The sequence below is a fragment of the Lithobates pipiens genome, unplaced genomic scaffold (genome assembly GCF_037356315.1).
Source record: "Lithobates pipiens isolate NorthernLeopardFrog02 unplaced genomic scaffold, aLitPip1_a1.2 Scaffold_25, whole genome shotgun sequence".
Taxonomy (NCBI): Eukaryota; Metazoa; Chordata; class Amphibia; order Anura; family Ranidae; genus Lithobates; species Lithobates pipiens.
In genome coordinates this window covers 51,857,524-51,878,685 of record NW_027507787.1, presented here as the reverse complement: position 1 = coordinate 51,878,685, position 21,162 = coordinate 51,857,524, and the positions used below count along the sequence as shown (strand labels likewise).

The window sequence follows — 21,162 nt, the reverse complement described above, 5'->3', positions numbered from 1 at the left end:
GATCCTTGAATGTCAGAGGTCTAAATACACACAAAAGAGATCGCAGAGAATATAGAAGATGCATAAGCATCTTTTCCTACAGAAAACTCCTTTTTAAATCGATATCACTCCCGCAAATGCCTACAAGGTATTATTCCTCCTAGTTTATGAGCAATGAGAAAGTCAAGGGGAGTGACGATTGGTATATACTCATCGATCCCAATCTCTGATGCTCAGGAATTTGTTGACTTTTAGGGTAGGTACATTTTTGTTAAATGTAAAATCTTCCACCAGCTGGTAAATATTTATGCACCAAATCAAGGACCCCTTCGGGGTAAGACTGCGCTATATTAAGATTCCTCTCAACTTAACCCAACTATGTTAACCTCTATTTTTAGCTTACAGCTTACAAGCTTACAGAATTTCAGGAGGGATCACTGATTTTAAGTGGCGACCTGAAAATAACTCTGGATCCCTTAATAGACAATTCAACAGGTAAATCACAAATCTGTTAATTACGTATTGTTTCATTTGCTCCAACTAGTGGATGTTTGGCGCCTTTTGCCTCTTATAATACATATAGCAGGATAGACTACTTCTTAATCTCTCACTGTATGCTAGACTTTGAGCCATGGTCTGCGATAGGTGTATGAATGTGGTGGGATCACTCCCCACTATACTTTTCAGTGAAACTTCCAAATACATGTATATTGAAATCATCTTGGAGATTAAATGAGAACTTACTGAAGGACTGAATAATAAAGCAAGCAATAGTGGAGACAGTTTCATCTTTTATTAGATCATAGGGATGATGAAACGGCATCTACTATAAAGTGGGAGGCATTGAAGTGTGTATCGAGGGGAGTTCTGATCTTACATGGCACTAGAATTAGGAGAGAAAGGGCCTCTATAATAACTTCCCCACTTAAGGAAATTCATGAATTAGAAATTGTCAGGGCGCAGCTCAGCCCTTCCTTCTCTGAGCTGACGACTCAGCTGTCGGCTAATTGCCAGCTCCTATCTCTCCACAGTGACTCACCTGTTAATGATATCCTGCTCATCAGTCCTGCCTACTTAAGCCGCCCAGCCCAGATGATCTCTGCCTATGCCTTGGTCAACATCACCGAGAAATGTAAAAAAATTTATTTGTGGTATATACAGTGATTCGATCCGATATATTCTTAGCCCTTGTACACACGGTCGGAGAATCTGTCGGAATGAGTCTTATCGGACCATGTCGTCAGATAATCCGACTGTGTGTGGTATGCATCGGACTGATTCCGTCCGAATCTCCGTCCGACCCAATTTTCCAACATGTTGGAAATATTTCCCGACCAACTGGGCCGGACGGACCTAATCCGATCATGTGTAGAGCATTTTCATCGGACCAAGTGCTACGCATGCTCAGATCAAATTCCTACATCAAAGCTATTGGCTACTAGCCTGAATGTAGTCCCATCGTAACGAAATTACGTCATCACGTTCTGAAAGATGGGATTTTTCACCAACTTGGCCCGACCGTGTGTATGCAACAGTTTCGGACACAATCCGTCGGACTAAATCCGACGGGCAAAATCCGACGGATTTGGTTGGCAAAATCTCCGACCGTGTGTACGTGGGCTAAGAATAAGATTTTTCATTTTTTTAAATTTTTTTTAACATTATTAGAAATATTTTTTTAATATTATTATCATTTCCTCTTATAATAAGTTTTATAATATAGAGGGATACATTTATATATATATTCTTTACACAGTGATTTGATCTGATAGAGGATAGTGTTTATTCATAACAATTATTTTAATAGAATGTAGGATGGGTGTTTTTTACCACGTTGTTATGCATTATGCACTTCAAAAGTGCATTTATAGTATGATTGGACAGTCTATATGCGCCTTTGTAATATATGGATGCTTTAATTAACTTAATGCATAATTTTGTATGTTGGAACAAATCATGCATGTGATTTTGATGCCATTTTGTCCCTTCTTCTTTTCTGTATTTGGTGCTATTTGCTCATTCAATATTTGAAAATGATTGGAGGCCAACAGACAACGTTCAGTGTATGGACGAGTGGTGGTTACATTGCTCGTTCGTAGCGTCTGGTCCTATATTATTATGGGACCAGTGGCTGATCAATGTCGGGTAATGAATATTTTCCCCCATCGGCTGCAGCAGAGTCTGTGAACACTTGCGATGGTGGTAGGAGTGCCTATGTACATCTGACACTGTGTAGCAAGATTTGAATCAATGCCTATGATGTTTTTACTTTTGTGAGTGTATCATTTGAAGATTTTATAAATTAAATTAAAGGATCTTTCTTTTCGGGATTACACTATGTTTTGCTTGTCTTTATATATTCTTTTGAGACACTAAGGAAATACAGAGCTCGAAGCAGTGATAAGTTCCCACACCTATGGTTGTCTGACGAGCCTGATTAACTCAAAGTCTGGTAAGCACAATACCAAAGGGGATTCTTTTGTCACACATTCCCCTTTGAGTGTACCAACAGTTTTCAGCATGTGTGTAGGTGATCTTCATTGGTGTGAGCGGTTCACTTCTTCCTTTGCTATAGCGAAACTGATGTTTGTAATATTCACTTGTGGATAGGAGAGAGAAAGTCGGAAGTGGTCTGACATTGAAATATATGGACTATATGGACCGCATTTAATGTTTAAGCCCTGGCTATATTGCACCACAAAAGTAGATTTTTATTTAACGAATAAGCGCTGCTGGATTTTCATCTGTTTGGAAATGTGTTGATTTAACAAGTGTTGGTGTTATTCAGTTTTGAATAATTGTATAAACAGCTGCTCTAGAATCTCTGTTTGAATACAAGAGTCTATTTTTATTTTTGTCACTTTGTTTGCAATTTCACTGCTTCCATTTTCTATGCATTTTTTCTGTACAGATATTTTGGGCTGAAAAGACACTGGGCAAGGCTGCAGATGGACACTGGGCAAGGCTGCAATGATGGACAAGGCTGCAGATGGACACTGATAAGGCTGCATTGATGGGCATTTAAATGTAAGCTTTTTCCTTAAACTTCCCTCCTAAAAGTTTTTTCCCTTAAAATTCCCTCCTACATTTAGGATGCGTGTTCTACGCCAATAAATACGGTATATGTTAAAAAAAATAAGTTGCGGTGTGGCACCTAAATCCCCACATTAAACTTATTATCAATAATTAAAAAATGCTGCGCTACATTAAGTCATAAACACTGCAATAATAAGAAAAATATGGTAAACTTTTCAATCATGATAACAGTATCTTGCTATAATGTGTGTGTGTGTGTGTGTGTGTATATATATACATATATATATATATATATATATATATATATATATATATATGTATGTGTGTGTGTATGTATATATATATATATATATATATATATATATATATATATATATATATATAAAATGACTCAATAAGATACTGTCTAATGTGCAAGCAAAACATTTTTTTTAAAGTAATGTGAGAGTGAAGGTTCCACCACCACTGTGATACTATAAATGTAATACACATTTCATAAATTCCTAAAGCCCCCCCCCCCCTGAAAACTTGGAGTTAAGCTTTAATTCAAAAATGCATTGAAAGTGGAAGTCTAGGCTAAAACTAAAATCCCTGCATCTATAGCCACCAACATTCTAACACTAACCTCGCTAGCCCTGAAAAAAAAAAAATCAATATACATACCTTTTTTGAAGCCGTTCAAACCCGATCTCCAGTGGCAGAAGCTCTGATCCCATGCTGATTTGTCAGCCGCAGCGCCGCTGTGGAGGCGGGTGCAGAGGATACGTTCGTCAACAGAAGCCACATAGCAACTCTATAGTTTACATCACTTTCCATTAATTTCACAGCCGTTGTCGGCTGTGTCCTCTGCAGAGCTTCTGCTGCTGGATATTGGGTCGGATCGGCTTCAGAAAAGGTATGTATACAGATTTTTTCTTTTCAGGGCTAGAGAGGTTAGTGTTAGAATGTTGGTGGGAGGGATTTTCGTTTTAGCCTGGGCATTCAACTTTCAAACACAGTCCCAGCACAGATACATTTACAAGGGTTGCTTTATCTATTTTCTGCAATAGAGTACATTTTAAAGCAGTATGAATAGAGCTTGATAGGACCTTCTGTGCCATAAGAAATGTAAATCAGGAAATAAAAATCTCTTATTACAGACACACTATGTAATTGAAGCAAATTGAAATCTGCAGACTTGCAATAAAGCTTGCTTCAAATGGAAGTCAAATGAGGTTCATAAACATAAGCTCTTTAGTGCCTACCAAACTTTTGAACTACAGAATGAGGGACACTTGATGGAAGAAGTGATCTGTGGGACAGAGGATGAGAGGCCAGTAGGGCAGGGTACAGGGATCAGCAGGACGGAAGACAGGGGGTCAGTAGGACAGAGGACAAGAGTCAGCAAGGCAGGATACTGGGGTCAGCAGGATGGAAGACAGGGGGTCAGTAGGGCAAGGTACAGGGGGTCAAATCCACCTCATTCCTCCCCTTAACCAAAATGCCCCCCCCCATTCCTCCTCTTAGCAAAAATACCCCCCTCCCCACTGTAGTCTCAGTACATTCTCCACCCCCTCTCTCCCCCCAAACTTACAGGCAGGAAATTGCTGGGGTGGATGGGGGGTTGCAGGCTGTGCTCTCTCCCTCCTGTCATACCAGCACCCCCCATCCACATTTCCTGCTGCTGGAAGATGAGCAGCTCTTGGAGGACATAGGGAGCGCTAATCATAAAGTGTACAGTCCAATGTATGGATCAACTGGAATCGCTGGAATGACAGCAGAGAGGGAGCACAGCCGCTGTCACTTCACTCAGCGGCCAGGTATGATATCTGGGGGTGGGCACAATGAAATCTGGGGGTCATCCCACCCCACCACTCCTATAGATCTAGCTTCTTCCCTCCTGTCTGCATCACAGCGGAGCCGCAAGCCACTCTACAGTACTGTGCATGTGTGCAGCAGCCGGATCCTCTCTCACTGCCGGCTGCCTGTCACATATACACAGCAGCGTAGGACCCCAGACTCCCTGCACAAGCTGCAGGGTGCTCATGCTTTCGGGCAAACCACTGGACTCAACACTGGGCTCCACTCCGGGACAAAGTCTTGATTCACCAGGACTTACATCAAATCCCTGAACATTTGTATAGAAGCCTGCAGAAATAATTGCATTCATAAAGCCCAAAAAAATGAAATTTTCATTGAAAAATTTTATTTCATTGCAAGCTTTCTTTATTTTGTTATCAACTGCTTGGTTGAGCCAGTCTGTATGATGAGGCCCCAATGTAGTGCATGGGGGAACAAGATTAGAGATTTTTTGGATAAATTCTGGTGTCTCTACCACAGACTTTGGATTTGTACTTCTGGAAAGAATGCGGAAAAATTGTTCTTTGGGTGTCAGTGGCGCCTTTCCACCGTAACCCTATAGCGATACTCTTGGTGAAAGCAGGAATTGGCCTTGCTGTCAAAAATTGGAATGATATGCACCTGTCAAACAGGTGCGGAAAAATTGTTCTTTGGATGTTAATTGTACCCTTGAAACCTACACCAAAAACATTCTTCCAGATGAAAGCAACACCCAAAACACTAGGCAGCCTAGAAGTCCTGCAGAGATTCCACATCCCAAAAACGCTAAAGCTGGCCATACACCTATAGATTATCTGCAGATTTTATATGGTTAGATGGAAAAAGTGGGAGATTCCTCCATCCACACAGTTTAGCGAACATGGAGAAATCTGTTGCACTTTTTCCATCTAACCATAGAAAATCTGCAGATAATCTATAGGTGTATGGCCAGCATTAATCTGCGACATTGGCATCAGGGGCTTCAAAGCTGTTGGTAATACAGGACTGATTCTTTTTGATAAAAGTCAAACGGTCCACTGAGTTTGTGGACATTCGCGTTCTATGATCAGTAAAAAAAAAACTCCAGCAGTACTACATGCCCGTTCAGAAAGCACACTGGATGCAGGGCAGCCCAGCAGCTCAATTGCATACTGGGATTGTTCTGGCCAGTGGTTCTCATGGCCCAGTAAGCCAGTGGATTATCGACTGGAAAGCTCTCCATCTGTTTTTACCCCTAGATAATTGTCCACTATGTGATGCAGATGCTGTCAAAGGGATGTGGAAGCTGACAGCCCTGGGCGGCAGGACTAAAAAAATTCAGAAGTGCATCACTTAGGCAGCCGCTCCTCTCTCTTGACCACCAGACCGCCTCAAAACCACACTGTAACGTACCAGAGTCGGGAAAAGCATTTGATTTTCTTTAAGGTGTCCTAAAGAGATTTTATCTTCTGCACTCTCTGTGGGGACGGGATGAGCTCTGCGACTTTCCCCTTATAACAGTGGTCAAGGAGGGTTGCCAACGAATAGCGATCCTTTTCTTTTACGCCACATATTCTTGGGTCCTTTTGCAGGCTTTGAAGCATGAGGGAGCCTATACACCGCAAATTTACAAAGGCATGAAAAGCAGACTCCTCAGAGTCACTGAGGATTATGCCGCGTACACACGATCGAACAATCCGGTGGAAAAGTCCGGCGGAATCCCCCCGTGTGTGGGCTCCGGCTGACTTTTTTACCCAAAAGTCCGGCGGACTAAGAAAGTAGTTTTGCACCAAAATATGTCCGCCGGACTCGCAGTCTTGTGGACAATACAGCCGTGTGTGTGCTAGTCCGCCGTACTTTTGAAATGAACAGACTTTTCACGCATGGAGAAAAGTCTGTTTATTTTGAGCGCGGCTCCAGGTAGCCGGGACCAGCGAAGGAAGTGTCACTGGCCCCGTCACCTGGTATGGAGTTAAAGGGGAAGCCCTACACTGAAAAAACTGCGTGGGGGTCCCCCCCAGGTCCATATCAGACCATTATCCGAGCATGGAACCCGGACGGTCAGGAAAGGGGGTGGTGGACGAGCCAAGGGCCCCCCCCTCCTGAGCCGTACCAGGCCGCGTGCCCTCAACATGGGGGGTGCTTTGGGGAAGTCCCAGCATCCTCGGGGACTGTGACAACATAATAGGCGGGGGCATCACCCGGCGATGTCCCTATATAAGTTGCCGCACGCTGCATCCCAGTCATTGTGGCCAGAGACAGTGACGAGTCAACAGCTCAAGAAGAGAAGAACAGAAGGCGGCGACAAACAAGACAACGGCGACATCGGCATTAGAAGACCGGGCCCCCGCTTGTAAAAGAGCTAGAAGAAGGCGTGGAGGCCCGGCAAGATGAACCGAAGAGGGGGACAAGACCCCCGAAGTCGGAAGAAGAGGGCGGCGACAAAGAAGAAAGCCGGGCTCCTCCGCTAGTAAAAGAGCTAGCAGAAGATAGCGGAGGAGTCCGGCGAGAAGACCCCCGAAGACGGAAGAAGACCCCCGGAGCTGTGCAATAAAATACTTTTAACCCTTGTGTGTTGTGTTTTATTTAATTTTTTTTTACAGGTGAATGGGTAGGGGTACATTGTACCCCATACTCATTCACATAGGGTGGGGGGCCGGGTTCCGGGGGCCCCCTTATTAAAAGGGGCTCACGGATTCCGATAAGCCCTCCGCCCGCAGACCCCGACAACTAACGGCCAGGGTTGCCGGGAAGAGGCCCTTGTCCTCATCAACATGGGGACAAGGTGCTTTGGGGTGGGGGGGCCGTGCGGCCCCCCTTTTCCAAAGCACCCCCCATGTTGAGGGCACGCGGCCTGGTATGGCTCAGGAGGGGGGGCGCTCTCTCGTCCCCACCCCCTTTCCTGAACGGCCAGGTTGCGTGCTCGGATAAGGGTCTGATATGGACCCAGGGGGGACACCCACGCCGTTTTTTCGGCGTAGGGCTTCCCCTTTAACTCCATACCAGGTGACGGGGCCAACAATGCTTCCTTCGCTGGTCCCAGCTACCTGGAGCCGCTCTCAAAATGAACGGACTTTCCTCCGTGTGTGTGGGCAAGTCCGTCCATTTCAAAAGGTGGATAGTACGGTGGATAGTCCACCGGAAAAGTCACGTGTGTGGGCAGGTCCGCTCATTCGGACAGTCCGGCAGACTTTACGGTGGTTTGGCCGCTAGACTAAGTCCGCCGGATAGTCTGATCGTGTGTTTGCGGCATTAGAGTATCTGGAACTGCCTCCTCCCAGCCACGTACTACACCCAAGGGTTTTGCGGATGGAAAACCACCTCTTACTGTTTGACATATGTGTTCCTCTGCTTCAATGCCTCAGAAACTGCCAGAATCCTCCTCCTCTCTCTCCTCTTGTGTGTTCTATGGCAAAGGAACAATGGTGTCTGCATAAAGTGGGTCTTGAGAGGAAAGGAAGTCCTCCTCTTTGCCCCGCTGCTCTGCATTGAGTGCCCTGTCCACAATGCCACGCAGAGTCTGCTCCAGCAGGAACACAACAGGGATTGTGTCACCGATGCATGCATCGTCACGGCTCACCATCCTTGTGGCCTCCTCAAATGGTGACAGTACAGTGCATGCATCCTTTATGAGCAGCCTTTGGTGTGGGGGGAAAAAAGAAGAGCCGGCCTGAGCCTGTCGTTGTACCATACTCACACAGGTATTCATTTATGGCCATCTGGACTGAAGTCCACCATTAGGTGACGCCTTATGTAGACATTTAAAGTTCATGTATAAAAACTCTGGGACAGTTTTTATTGGTGAGTGCTGTGCTCCACTCCAATTTCGAAAAACAGATTCTGTGAGCATGTATACATTTTGTATTTACTATCATCTGGTGTAAATCACACATGTTGAACATCTGGATTTTACTGGAGTTCATCAGCTGCGTGACTTCTGTGCTTTTAAAAAAAACTTGAATCTTTGTGCAAATGATTGGATTTATTTCTGCTAAACCTAAACTTCATTATCAGAGTGCATTTCTTGACATGAGCCATACAATTCTTTATTATACCTAGGGCTTGGCAGCATCTGGGGCCCACTCCAGCAAATGTCATCAAATTTGCAATTTCCAGCATGAGGCCATGTAAGAAGTAAGGACTAGCTACAGCTGGAACCCAAACAATATTTCAACAGATTCTTTTCTACTTTAGGTTGGGGGTCACACTATTGCAAATTGGATGCCATTTTCCCGGCATCCAATTCGTATAGCAGGAGATTGTGACTGGCTCTCCATGAAGCCGGTTCACACATATCCGCAGCGTCTCCAGTGTGAATTGCACAGGAGCCCTGTGCGTCTTTTGGTTAGTTTCAGGTCTAAATTCAGCCCAAAATTCAGGCTAAAATCTGACCTAAAACAGTGAATAAAGACGCAACGGACTCCTGCTGTGAGCCGCTGCGATCTCTAGTGTGAACCCAGCCTTAAAAAGCAGCGTGTTGCTGAGTATTAATATACAGGAACATATTCAAATGTATGCCTCTCTGCTGTGAACAGACAGCAGTGATTGCACATCCTTCAATATGACCTACTTCTATAGGTACAATACACTCTGCTCCTGATCCCTTCCCTGTCTTTGGGAATACACTCACCTGACTGCTCATGCATTTGATGAGTACTGCTCATTAGTTTAAAGGAAGCTTTGTATTGCAAGGTTTACTCTGATTGGCAGTCTATCTGCTACTGGAACACAGCACTGCATACTTTATATAGTTGATGCTACTAGAGCAGGCATCACTAAATGGTGAACCACGGGCCAGAGCCACTGTCCCATCCAGACCCGCGGTCGCATCATTTAGGAGCTTCTCTTTCCAAGCCTCGGCCGCTGTTGTTCTCTGCGTGTCGGGAGGCACCATGGTAGTATCCCGGGTGCGGGTGGCATAGCTTGCATAGCTCTGCATTGGTGGTAGGTAATCAGCTGAATGCTGGTATTAAGCAGACTTCGGGAGACACGGCTATGCTTTGGACGGGAATGAGAGCTGCCAGCTGATTTTCATATTAACCAGCAAGTGGTTGTTGGCTAGGACCGCCCTGCATCCTAGCCACCAATCACTTGCTGGTTAATATGAAACGCACCCGGGATATTACCATGGTGCCTCCTGACTTCTGCTCGATCTAAGGAAGGAGAGCATTGGGCAGAGGATACTACGGGGGGGGGGGGGTGATGTGAGAAGAGGCAGTGCTGGAAGGGGGAGGCTGGCTGGATATTCAGAGGACAGTGTACACTGCTGTGGGGGGAGGGGGTAAGTGCTGTGAGGGGCTGTGGAGGTAGTGAACAGGCAGGGTTGTGGTTTGAGAGTGGTCAATGCTGTAGGGGAGTGCAGTGGGCAGAGCAGATTACTGGGGGACTGGGGATTTGTAATATAAGGGTGATAAAACAGGGATGCAGGTTATGTGAAAAAGGTAGATCATAGCACTGTGGGGGGATTTGTGATGTGAGGGGGCAGTGCTGTAGGGAGGAGTAATGTGAAGGTTGCAGTGCTGTGTGTGTGTGTGAGGGGGTTGATGTGAAGGGGGAGTGACATGAAGAGGAGCAGTGCTGTGGGGGGGGGGGGGTGATGTGGAAGGGAGTGGGGGCAGGTGATGTGAAGGGGGCAGTGCTGTGGGGCAGGAGTGATTTGAAGGGGGCAGATGATGTGAAGGGGCAAAGCACACTACTGTGTGTGTGGGGGGGATTTGTGATGTGAGAGGGGTGGGTGATGTGAAAGAGTCTTCGTACAAACGTGCGATTCAGACCTCTGCTGGCAGGAAATTTGGCTGATCGGAACTCTGTAAAATTGAATTCAATACCAGAGCCTGAAACAGCACTCACAGTGGCACGAACAAGCTATTTATTTATTTCAGTTACTTATATGGTCTCAACAGGCTTTTATAAGCAAACCCTTCACAAGAGTTCACTGGCTAAGCTTAAAGTCGATGCAAATCATCACATATACCTAGTGAAGTGAACAGCCTTCGATGATACACAGGGATGAAACAAATCTCCCTACACAAGTTTTACATGTATATGTACTGTCTTCAGCTTTATATACTGTTTAGAAAGTTCATATCGTGTTAGGAGATTTTCTCTTCCTGTTTAACATGGAGTGTGAAGTCTGGGCATACAGCCAAGACAGCTGATTGGAGGAAAGGTCCACACCCCCTCTCCACATAGGCAAAGACTCTCAGATGTGTTCTGTGACATAGCAAGCTGCCTGCTTATCTATTTATAGCTCCCTCCCTGACACAAAACTCCGGCTGCTTTTATATGTGTCGGAGAATTTGCCAGGAGTTATCAGGCTGATAACAGAAGAACAGAGCAGGAGACAGCCACTAGACATAGGGCTTTGAAGAGAGATAAGAAAACACTGCAGATATATGTGCCCCAGTGAGAGCAACAGTGAGAGTTATAGCCTATTATTCTTATTAGGCTCGGTTTTCACCTATGCACTTTGCTTTTGATCCATTTCTACAGTGCTTTTAGAGGTACATTTTGTGTTTTTGCGCAGGCATTTTGGACGCTTTCCCTCATTTTTTGATGCATTTTGCATCCGATGGAGCCCACACACAGTTGGATTATCCGATAACACGGTCCGATCGGACATTTTCCGTCGGAATTTCCGACCGTGTGTACAAGGGCTTATACAACTAAAACCTTGGAATGCGAGCCTAATTCATTCCGGAAACATGCTTGTAATCCAAAGCACTTGTATATCAAAGCAAATTTCTCCATAAGATTAAGAAATAATGGAAACTCCAATGATTCGTTCCACAAACATAAGACCCTCAGTCTATAATCCATAGTTCATATAAAAAGATTATAGCAACGTGATAGGTTGTGTAACCATAAAATGTCCATCCATAAATAAATGTAAGCCTCTACAAGGGGATTAGAAGCAAAATCTAACAGGAGCTACAAGAGTATAAAAGAGAAGAGAGGCACCTCTAAGTGTAGCAATATGGTTACATTTAATGACAACATTTAGCAACTCACATGATTGATGATTAAAATTGGCACATCTAAGTATCCAGGCATCCGGGGTAAAGCTATCCACATAGACCATTCCCTGCGTCGCCGGCTCTCACCACTGCCAGCCTGCAATTGTGACCGGGAAGACTACCCTGCAGTAGACCCATCTAAAATCTTGGCTTGAACCGCTAATGGAGCGCAGTGTGGAAGGGATGACGTTAATGGTGGTGTGGAGGATGGTCTATGTGGTCAGCTTTACCATGAATGCCTGTATAGTTAGATGTGCCTTTTTTAATAATCAACCATGTGAGTTTCTAAATGTTGTAACTTCATTAAATGTAACTGTATTGCTACACTTAGAGGCGCCTCTCTTCTCTTTTATAGTCAGTTGTGACATGACGCTACTTGTATATCAAGACATCGCTTGTATATTGAGTCAAAATTTATTTAAAAAATGTGCTTGTCTTGCAAAACGCTTTCAAACCAAGTTACTCTCAAAACAAGGTTTTACTGTATGCATCTCTGCATGTCACTAAGTGAATAAACGGGTTTCTTGAGCTCACTGACAATCTACAAAGCTTGTGGAAACTTGTTTTTTGGAAGTGGATTGAGCCTTATCCAAAAATGCACCCTTGTTCTTCCTGCATAGGTTTACCAAAAAAGATTTTTTTTGTTTTGTTTTGCTTTTTTAAAGGTTTTTATAAACCGAAAGAGAAAGCGGTTGCAAAATGACCACATTGAAAATGTGAACCTATTTGGAAACTGGTCTTTTGAGGACTTCAGAAGAGGTTTCTTTAATGCTTTCACCATTGCTGGACATGTGGCCAACAGAATGAAGCGAAGATCCATATTTTTGGGGGGATTTCCCTGTATATGAAGCTTCTGGGACTCCATCAAGAAAATCTTTGACCTCACTATCTTAGAGATAACCCAGCTGCCTTTCTACTTCACCTTACCCCTCTCTCCAAAACACTTTACAAAAAATCTCTTTTGATTTATCTATTTTATCTATATGCAGCCAGGGCATGTATGCTAGCATACTGGAAATGTTCAGAGTCACCCCCGCTACAGTAGTGGTTTAGAAAGGCTAATGAAATCAAGTATATGAAAGATCTCACCTTTACACTCACACATAGGGGAGAAAAGATCTGTAAGACCTGGTTCAGTTGACTGGATTACACATTTTCTCAAATGTACCAAACTCTGTTGGCTTCTGGCTGATGGAATAAGAAGTCCATCTTCTGGCCTGTTTAAGGCCTCTGTCCATCCACTGCTGTACATGGTTTTGACCCCACCTCACTACTCTTTCACCCCACCCATTTTTTTCTCTACTTCTATTGCTTGAGTTTGTGGCTACTTCTTTGTCATAGGCCCAATTCTAGACTTTGTTCTAAGCTCATGTTCCTGGGGTTTGCCTCCTGAGGGTAAAGCTGTCAATTCCTGTTTTATCTCCCAATCCCCACTATCTTGGCAGGCGCTGCATTATAAGTCTGTTAGTAGACTACAGCCAGTTTCCAGAGACTTATATTTTGATTTGCTGAATATGATCTACTATAAATGTTGTATGTATGTGTATGTTGCTGGGTCTGCAGAAATAGACTGGTTCTTTGCTGGGACAATTTTCATTGTACTTATTTCAGAACCTCTTTCTCTGTGCGTTTCTTGAAACCTTTACAAAAGCATTAATAAAAAAAAACTCTTTGGTAAACCTAAGCAGGTGGAACAAGAATGTGTTCTTGGATATGGAGTTAGCGATTGCATGAACACGGGAAACGGCTGATAAGCACCATGTAGCTTTACTTACGGGACTGCTTTGGCGATTTAGCTAATGTTCCCTTTACAGTTCGACAATGTGAGTTATCTCCTCCGCAAACCCCACACTTATCATCTTCTTTCAGGGAGCCAATTTCCTTGTCACATCCGATATGCTATAGTAGAAAGAAACAACACAGGCACACCGTGTCAGATAAATCTCATCAAAACTCTTCTGAATTCAGACAACTGAACAGACAGTTGGGGTAGTGCTGTATTTTATTAGTAAAGTCAGTGTTAATTTACAGTTTATAATAACTTCCTTATCTGTATTCGCAGACCTACTTGACTTGAAATGATCATTATGACTTTCTATAGCAAAAAATATGACTGATAAGCAGTTTACTTGTGAATAGACAATAAAGTCAGACAAACAAAGCTTTATTGCAAAATTTTGGATAATTCCCAAAGTTTTTTTTTAATGTGCATGAATAAGGTGATGCTGTGGGTCACACTGGACAAAGAGCTTGCATAATGATGTGCGCATCAGAAAAAATAAGTGTTTTTGGACCTTTTACAGATAATATACATAGACATCTTCTCTTGATAAAATACATTGTTTTTATACTGCAATGGGATCATTGAATATACTTTATTTCAGGATGTACACTCACACAATTGTTACTGTATATACAAATGACAACAGTTATTGATATACCTATACTCTGTGTTTGAGTACTCCAAAACTCAATACAATCCTGCTTGTTTCATGTCAGCAGCTCACCAATTAGTGAAGAAAGCGTAAGGACAACAGCCCCAAAGCATGCAGTCCAAACGGGGCCTTTTTTTGTGTACAGGTTACCTTTGATAATCAACAAATCTGTTCTAAATATCAGGCTTCTGGTCTGAGAAGGAAAATCAAAAGTTTCCCATTTCCAGTAAAGCATGTCAATGCACCAAAAATCAATGATGCAACATAATAAAAATATGGTTTGTACATGACCACATACAGTGGTCAACAGTCAACGTCTAATTAGTTCAACCACATACTATATATAAGCTGTCCATTTAATAATCCATACACAACAGCGCTGCTCCTGCTCACCTATATGTACATGTGTGCTCTTATAAAACAATGATTCATTAATCCAAATAATGTAGTGTTCTTGTGCATAAATACCAGTGCTCTTATAAACGTTCACTTTTGAATACATATAAACGTAAATGTAATATTTATACACAACTTCATAAAAATGTGACTTAGTGACAAATACAAACATGTCCACAACTGTATATGGTGCTTAAAGCGGAGCTCCACAGAGATCCACTCAAAAGGGGAAGCTCTGCTTGTCTGCCTCCTCAATTGCACTTATATTCACAAATGCCTCGGCATGAGTTTTAGCTGTATAATGTTCATCACTGACCATCCCGGCTTGATGCGTTTCACCCCTCCCACTGGGGATCTATAGAAGCTCTCAAGACCCCCAGTGGGAGGGGCGTCAACACGTCAAGTGGGGACGGTCAGTGACAAACATTATACAGCTGTTAGTTAACTCAGGTCGAGGTGGCAATTTAAGGTGCATACATGCTTTTATTACATTTTGTGAATGTAAGTGCAAATTCTTTTTTAACTTTTAAAAAAGTCTAAAAATATTTCACTAGGGAGATTTATATGATCCTTCTTAATGGTATGAATTTGCTGCAATAAATTGCTCAGAGCACTTTATATACTTAAGCACCATATTCTGTTGTTGACTCTAGAATTAAGATTGACACTGGTGCACTGGAAATGTTTGTGTATGAATATGAAATTTACATTTATATGTATTTAAAATATAGGGTATATAAGAGCACAGGTATTTATGCACAGGAGCACTTTATATCATTTGGATTGATGAATTATTGGTTTATAAGAGTACACATGTACAGAAAGTCAAGTAGGAGCAACGTTTTAACTTTATTAATTGGTTTATATGGTTTTCTTATAACCGACAGTATATTACAGCAGCAGCCCTATTAGCCAAATTTGTGTGTGATACATGTAGATAAGGTCTTTACAGTTTCCATAGGGTGGGTTTATTATAATATTACTAATATATTCACATCCACTACTTAAAGCGGAGGTCCACCCTAAAGTGGACCTTCCGCTCATTGGAATCCTCCCCCCCTCCGGCGCACCAATTGCCACCTTTCAGGGGGGAGGGGGGTGCAGGTACCTGTACAGTACAGGTATCTGCACCCACTTCCGGGATAGCTATCTGCAGAAAGGGGCGTAGATTACACCCCTTTCCGAAAGTCCCCCGCTGCCTGCTCGGAAAAACACAGATCCCAGAGGCAGCAGGTCCATCATTATTGCGCAGCACGACTCACGCATGCGCAGTAGGGAACCGGTAAATGAAGCCGAAAGGCTCCACTTCCTGATTCCCATACCCAAGATGGCGGCGGCAGCACCCGAGAGACGATCGAGAGACCGGCGTCGGGTGCCGACATCGCGGGCGCACTGGGCGGGTAAGTGTCCTTATTTTAAAAGTCAGCAGCTGCAGTATTTGTAGCTGCTGGCTTTAAAAAAATAAAAACGACGGAACTTCCGAAGGACTCCCGCTTTAATGGCTTTGTAACCTATTTTTTTATGTAATTGTACCTTACAGTGCTTTTCTGTAATGTCCTCTCTGAGCTCCCAAACAATTTCCTCCTTACATCTGTTTGCTTTGAGCGAGCAATGGACGTCAGTTGTGGTCAGGTGCACTGTACACATCCTATAGTCTACAGTCCTTAGTCCATCTCAGAAACAAGCAAATGAGGGTGGCTCCCTTCCTTCATACAGCGGGACCATGGAGAATGAAGATAGCCTCCCTCTGTCACAGCAGCAAAAAAAGGAATTTGGAAAGAAGTAGCTGAGAATAATAGAAAAAGGCATTGTATTGTCTTCTCATTGCCTGTTTTAACCCCCAATTAACACATAACCACGCAGTTATAGTTCCTGCTGTGGCAGCAAAGCAAAGAATCACAGCTGTGGCATGTATACACCCCTGGACGCTACCCCTGCAGCAATAGGGGGAGCAGTTGAGAGGTAGTAAAAATGTGGCTCAAGGGTGGGGTCTTATCGCCTTCCACTCACAAATGTAAACAAGCCCTAACTCTGCTGTTGGCAATAACCCCTTGCACACTGCCTGCTCGCAATGAACTGTGGATAGGCGGCCCATGCAGGCCTGTGCAGGCAAAGCAACATACCTGTACATCGCTGCCTGCTTCCGGGTGTGCAAAATAATAAAAAACCCAGCGGTGATCAAATACCATCAAAATAAAGCTATATTTGTGTGAAAAAAATGATATACATTTTGCTTGGGTACAGAGTTGAATAACTGCACAATTACCAGTTAAAATAACGCAGTGCTAAATAGCAAAAAAATGGCCTTGTCATAAAGAGGGTAAAACCTTCCGGAGCTAAAGTGGTTAAAATAACAGTTCACATCACTATTTAAGCCTACATGTATAGCTCAGACATCCATTGTCCTCCTCTGTGTCTAGGGAGGTACTAAACTGTTTTGCTCCTCTGTCAGAGGACCACAGGCTTAGTGTGGAATGAGCTTGTAGATGCCAGAAAACAAATCCCTATACAATAGTTTGGGGGAAGACAAAAGAGAAGAGAGAAACAAGCTGGTGCAGTGCTCAACCACATGTTTTTACCGCCCCCTGGCAGCCCATGTGAATAAAATCCTAAAGATTGTTTTTGTTGCTCCAGATGGTTGTGCTCTCTCTTCTCTCTTGTCTTACGAGTCTGTCATCATGGATCATTTGAAACTAAGGGAGCTACATGGTCTTAATTTGAGTGCCTAAAATAGGAACATGTTTAACAATCCTTTCCTGGATTCTGTGCAGCTAAAGCTGTACAGCATGCATGGGAAAAGGTTATTTTTCATTTTTAAAATTTTAATTTACATTTGAATGCAATAGTTTAGGAAATGTTAAAATCAAGAGTTTGTAGAAATGAAAAAAATGGATGACCTTATGTGTGTATAAGGGACATAAACTGAGGCTAATTTCACACTTTAATATACATACATTATAAATTCCTAAGAGAATATGAACTATTTCAGGATATAGATTTTTACTATGTATTTATTGTAATTCAGAAAGTGTTTGACAGGCAACTGGGAAGCAATATGGCACCTCCCCATGGGCCTGTTTTAACCTTGTATAGCTGCACCTGGTTGCAGGGCAGTTGTGGTAGGGTGACCAGACATCCCCAGTTTCCGGGGACAATCCCCAGATTGAGGTCCCCAAACCAAGTCTGTCCCAGTTTTGTCCCCGGATTGGATTTGGACAAGGGCAATTTCAAAGACAGTCAGTGCAGAATTAAAAACAAATCTGAATCACCCAGACAGAAGCCAATTAACCTACCTGCATGTCTTTGGATTGTGGGAGGAAACCGGAGTACCCAGAGGAAACCCACGCAGGCACAGGGAGAACATGCAAACTCCAGGCAGGTAGTGTCGTGGTTGGGATTCAAACCAGCGACCCTTCTTACTGCTAGGCAAGAGTGCTAACCACTACACCACTGTGCCACCCGATTGATAACTAATTGATAGCTAATTGATAGCTAATTGCCACCATTACTAGTAAAAAAAGAATATGTCCCCGGATTTCATTTAACATTTCGTCACCTTAGGTTGTGGTGCAGTGCCATTCAATAGCAATACCAATGCCCAACGTGATAGAAGGTATGAATTTTGCTGCAGCCGCAAAACAAAGTATCATTCCTCTGGTGTATGTACCCCATCAGGCCACCATGTTAGATTAAGAAGGGGCAGTCAGAATTCTGTAAAACCACAACTCCACTGCCAGTTTTTTTAAGTTCCCTCAACCACAAATGAAAACAAGGTCTTAAAGAATACGAAAGTTAATTTTGTGATTTTGTATAATAAGTCATTTAGTTATGTATACAGCCCACATGATGTCAATAGTGAGTTAAAAAATAAAAGCTAGATCTTGACTCTCTGTCCTAAACGAAAAGAAACATTTTCACCTTTAGTTTTACTTAAAGCACTTACAGCAGCTGATTTTAAGGCTCAATGCACATTAGCATTTTTTATAAGCTCAAAAAACCCTAGAAAAAAACGCTGATAATAGCGTTTTGTGCCAGCATTTGTGTAGTAGCGTTTTAGAAGCTTTTAGGAATGTATTTGTTTTTACAGTAGATGAAGAAAAAATAAAAAAATGCTTGAAAAAAGCTATTAGGAGCATTTTAGTATTGTTTAGAAGTGAAGTGTGCCCCCGAAACGTCTTAGTGGTACCCCATGTTCTGTGCATGTCCATGCACTGTGTTTATGGCCTTTTGTCAGTTGCATTTTGTGAGTACCCACTTTTATATAAAAATTTCTTATTATTAAATTATCTTTGCGCATCTTCTGTTTCTGTTTTTCTTGTAGTTCCTTACTGTTCAGATGTAGTGTTTCAGAGCGTTTAGCATTTTTTGTCTGCTAGTAAAATACTCCCAAAAACTGTACAAAAACTATTTTTTTTCACTCCTAAACGCTTAAGCTCTAAAAATGCTTACAATAATCACCTATAGATATGGTATGGTTGCAGTGATACCAGTAATAGGTTCCCCAGCATTATTAGCTAGTAGCTCAACAAGGATTTTATCCTTGTTGTTTTTATGTATTACCACTAGGTGTCACCCTGTTATATTGAATTTATCTGTGAGCATGGTGATCCAATATATATGGATATCTGCTTACATGTATACTATTTAATTAGGATTTTGCTATAATAGGCGTCTAAAGTGCAGGATATTAGATTTTGAATAGTGTATTAACTGCTGTGATAGTATAGCAGGGGGTACATTGTGAGCTATGAGGCACTATACAGGGTATAGCTTATGACATACCTCCCAACTTTCTGAAATAGGAATGAGGGACACCTATCAGCAAAAGTATGTAGCAAAGGACACACCCCCTGCCACCTTTATATTGGCTTTTTGAGTTTACAGATACAGCAATTTAGAAATCAGATGAAAGGTCTAGTGCTGAGAAACACTCAGAGCATTGTATATAAAACTATATAGATCAGACCAAAATGAGGAACAAATGAGGAGGAAAGAGGGACAGAGGGACAGTCCCTCCAAATCAGGGACAGTTGGGATCTATGGCTTATGATTTCAAGGCAGGAGAGGCAGTAAATCACAGCTGTGTATTGTTTATAAAAATGGGCTACAACAAATTGGTGGCAATCGGGGACTGTATTCAGTTTATCACAAAGAGAAGAAAGGAGAAAGAAGCTGCGAAGAAGAAGATTTTTAATAAAAGACTTGTCAAAAACTGTCTACTGTATTTTTTAACACTACACTACTTTTTTTTAGTCAATGGGTAAGGGTGCAATGTACCCCATACTCATTCACATGGGGGGGGGGGGGGGGTGGGATTGCAGCAAAATCACAGTATAATCAAGGTAAAAATACGTGTCCAAAAATGCGGCAAACACTGCAAAAAGCAATGCAGAAACGCTCAAAAGCAACATGCATAGATGTGTGTGCACAACACATGAAGAAACAATTATCACATGGTTGATGTTAATATGGACTTTGCTGTTAAGTTTAACCACTTTCAGACCGGACCATTTTGCTGGTAAATGACCAGAGGTCTTTTTACACTTTGGCACTGCGCTGCTTTAACTGGTAATTGCGCGGTCATGCAATGTTGTACCCAAACAAAATTTGCGTCCTTTTCTTCCCACAAATAGAGCTTTCTTTTGATGGTATTTGATTGCCTCTGCGATTTTTATTTTTTGCGATATAAACGTAAAAAGACCGCAAATTTTGAAAAAAAATGATATTTTCTACTTTTTGTTATTAGAAAAATCCAATAAACTCAATTTTAGTCATACATTTAGGCCAAAATGTATTCAGCCACATGTCTTTGGTAAAAAAAAAGTCAATAATTGTATATTTATTGGTTTGCGCAAAAGTTGTCACATCTACAAACTAAGGTACGTTTTCTGGAATTTACGCAGCTTTTAGTTTACGACTGCCTATCTCATTTCTTGAGGTGCTAAAATGACAGGGCAGTACAAAACCCCCCCAAATGACCCCATTTTGGAAAGTAGACCCCCTAAGGAAATTGATAAGAGGCATGTTGAGCCCATTGAATATTTTATTTTTTTGCCTCAAGCGATTGAATAATGACAAAAAAAAAATTTTTTTTTTTTTTTTACACAAAGTTGTCACTAAATGATATATTGCTCACACATGCTATGGGCGTATGTGAAATGACACCCCAAAATAAATTCTGCTGCTTCTCCTGAGTACGGGGATACCACATATGTGGGACTTTTTGGGAGCCTAGCCGCGTACAGGGCCCCGAAAACCAAGCACCGCCTTCAGGCTTTCTAAGGGCGTAAATTTTTGATTTCACGCCTCACTACCTATTACAGTTTTGAAGGCCATAAAATGCCAAGATGGCACAAAACCCCCACAAATGACCCCATTTTAGAAAGTAGACACCCCAAGCTATTTGCTGAGAGGCATGTTGAGTCCATGGAATATTTTATATTTTGCCACAAGTTGCGGGAAAATTACAAACTTTTTTTTTTTTTTTTTTTTTTTCACAAAGT

At 42.4% G+C, this 21,162-nt stretch overlaps 1 protein-coding gene and 1 long non-coding RNA gene across 4 annotated transcripts in view; one reads left to right on the top strand and one right to left on the bottom strand.

The window, feature by feature from the left end:
* Nucleotides 1-21,162, bottom strand: part of ADAMTS14 (ADAM metallopeptidase with thrombospondin type 1 motif 14) — a 308,575-nt gene that overhangs the window by 68,581 nt on the left and 218,832 nt on the right. For all 3 annotated transcript variants that reach the window (XM_077454435.1, XM_077454434.1, XM_077454436.1), the window contains exon 14: nucleotides 13,604-13,727. In XM_077454435.1, coding sequence (XP_077310561.1) covers nucleotides 13,604-13,727 — 124 coding nt within the window. The remainder of the gene's footprint in view (nucleotides 1-13,603; nucleotides 13,728-21,162) is intronic.
* LOC143930276 (uncharacterized) overlaps nucleotides 378-21,162 on the top strand; it is a 52,970-nt gene continuing 32,185 nt past the window's right edge. Inside the window, exons 1-2 of the long non-coding RNA XR_013262744.1 lie at nucleotides 378-474; nucleotides 2,891-3,006. This is a non-coding gene — a long non-coding RNA (uncharacterized LOC143930276). The remainder of the gene's footprint in view (nucleotides 475-2,890; nucleotides 3,007-21,162) is intronic.